This window comes from Aegilops tauschii, chromosome 5 (assembly GCF_002575655.3).
Source record: "Aegilops tauschii subsp. strangulata cultivar AL8/78 chromosome 5, Aet v6.0, whole genome shotgun sequence".
NCBI lineage: Eukaryota > Viridiplantae > Streptophyta > Magnoliopsida > Poales > Poaceae > Aegilops > Aegilops tauschii.
In genome coordinates, this window is record NC_053039.3 from 343,073,709 (window position 1) to 343,075,845 (window position 2,137).

Genomic DNA, 2,137 nt, shown 5'->3' on the forward strand with positions numbered 1-2,137 from the left:
CATTATTACGTTTGACAGCTCCCATGAAACTGAAGCGTTTCTCTTTTGCATGCACGCACCTCGAGTTTACATATTTTTTTCTTGAGGTAGCTTAGTTCGTTTCTTGTTTACAGGCCCAATGATTTCTTTATTTTGGGAAACGATATACTCCCTCCTAAAGAAATATAAGAGCGGAAAGTGGCCGAAAAATGCCTCTCCGGCTTAAAATTTTAAGCGGAAAGATTGAGTAATTAAAGATTCAAGGCTATAATTTTCAGTAGCTAGTGGATTGTGTTCTGCCTAGCACAATGTACATGTATCATTTTTGCAAAAAGTAAAATAGAAAATCTTGTATCAATGCACTTGTTTACCTAATCCTACATCTCCACTAAACATATACTCCCTTCATCTCGAATTGCTTGTCTGAGATTTGTCTAGACACGGATGTCTAGATATATCTGTATGTAGACAAATTTAAGAGAAATAATTTGAGGAGGTTATATAAAATTACAAAAGCTTTCAGTACTAAACTGCAAATTCCATCAATGATTGTCTGAGATTTGTCTAGACACGGATGTCTAGATATATCCGTATATGGACAAATTTAAGACAAATAATTTGAGGAGGTTATATAAAATTACAAAAGCTTTCAGTACTAAACTGCAAATTCCACCAATTCCACTCCGCCACCTATATATACACTTCCTCCCCAAGCCCACCCTCCTCACTATCCTCATCATTCACAACAAACCCAAAAACCAAACCTCCTCCTTCCTATCTTGAACAACCGCCGAGAGACCTCCCCGTCGCCGTCGCCGTCGCCGTCGCCGCAAATGGAGCTGCTCAACGTGGTTCCGGCGGACGCCATGGCCTTCCCCCTCTACTCCCTCCCCGCGGCGGCCAACACCGTCGCCTCGCTCTTCGCCTGGCTCGTCGCGGCCCTCGCCGCCGCCGTCGGCCTCTGGCGCATCCGCGCGGCCGGCTCCTCCAACAAACTACCCGGCGCCGGCGCCCGCAGCAGCACCCTCTTGGACGACAATCAGCAGCCGCAGGCCGTTTCGTCGTCTGCCGCCGACGAGCCACGGCCCGCACTCGCCGTGCCGGTGGAGCCGTCCTCCCCGATTAGCGAGCCGAGCTCGCCGTCCAAGGTCCGGTTCACGGCATACTACGGCGGGGCCGGAGCTGACGATGGGGTAGTGGACGGCGTCAGGAAATGCGCGGACAGGGACGAGGACGAGGACGGCGTGCCCGTCGTCGACGACCAGAGCGAGACACAGCCGAGACGGACGGCGTCGATGAGGATCAGGTCGGCAGCCTCGACGGCGGTGCCCTGCTGGGAGAAGAGGGAGATGGCCGTGCGGAGGCGGGGAGATTTGGGCTGGTACCACCACCTTGACACGGCGGTGCTTGACGGCACCGTTGTAAGGCTGTGGGACGGCGAGGTCACCGCGGCGGTGGCGTCGCCGAGGGCGCGGCGGGGGAGGGCAGGATTGAAACTGCGCCTGTCACTATAGAGATGTGTGTATAATGTGGTTAGGATTATTGGATTGTTATTAGGTGGGTATGACGATTTTGTCCTTCAATTTGGGCATGTCATATGTATGTGTATCGTCTAAGAGGGCCGAGGCTGAAAAAATGAACAGCCTTCGTCTCAGCTCTCAGGAGAAACGAAAATTTGGCAAATAATGGCAGAGTATTCTTGCTCAGTTCCCTTCCCTGCTTCCATTTCAATGGTTTGCACTGCTTTCCGTTACATCCTTCTGACCCTTTTTGTTCTCTCGGTTTATTTATATCTGAGGAACAACGTTTCAAAATAAATTTATACTCCTACTTAGCTTCAGTTCTCCGGTGGATGAGTTATCTTTGTAACAATTCTAAAAGAAAAAAAATCAAGAATGTTGCCGCCCTGCCCTTGCAAAAATTATTCTAAGAAATACTCTCTTGTATACTTTATCTGGTGCATAATTTTTATATCTTCATTTATGGAGTTTTGCAGGTCATTCCCAGCATCCATGATTTTATTTTTCACAAACTTGGAAATATTCATATGCCTTAACTCAATATGAGATGCAGGCTCAGCTGAATGCACAAAACTTGTGTTCTCAGTTCTCACAAATCACAATGGGCTCCTGGGTTTTAAAGGAGTTCCATAGGATTT

At 48.2% G+C, this 2,137-nt stretch overlaps 1 protein-coding gene across 1 annotated transcript; it reads left to right on the forward strand.

Moving 5' to 3' along the window:
- Positions 1–684: 684 nt before the first annotated feature.
- Positions 685–1,685, forward strand: LOC109741422 (uncharacterized). The gene has a single exon (XM_020300511.4). It carries the CDS (start codon positions 813–815, stop codon positions 1,491–1,493), a length of 681 nt encoding a protein of 226 aa, XP_020156100.1. The 5' UTR covers positions 685–812; the 3' UTR covers positions 1,494–1,685.
- Positions 1,686–2,137: the final 452 nt, after the last annotated feature.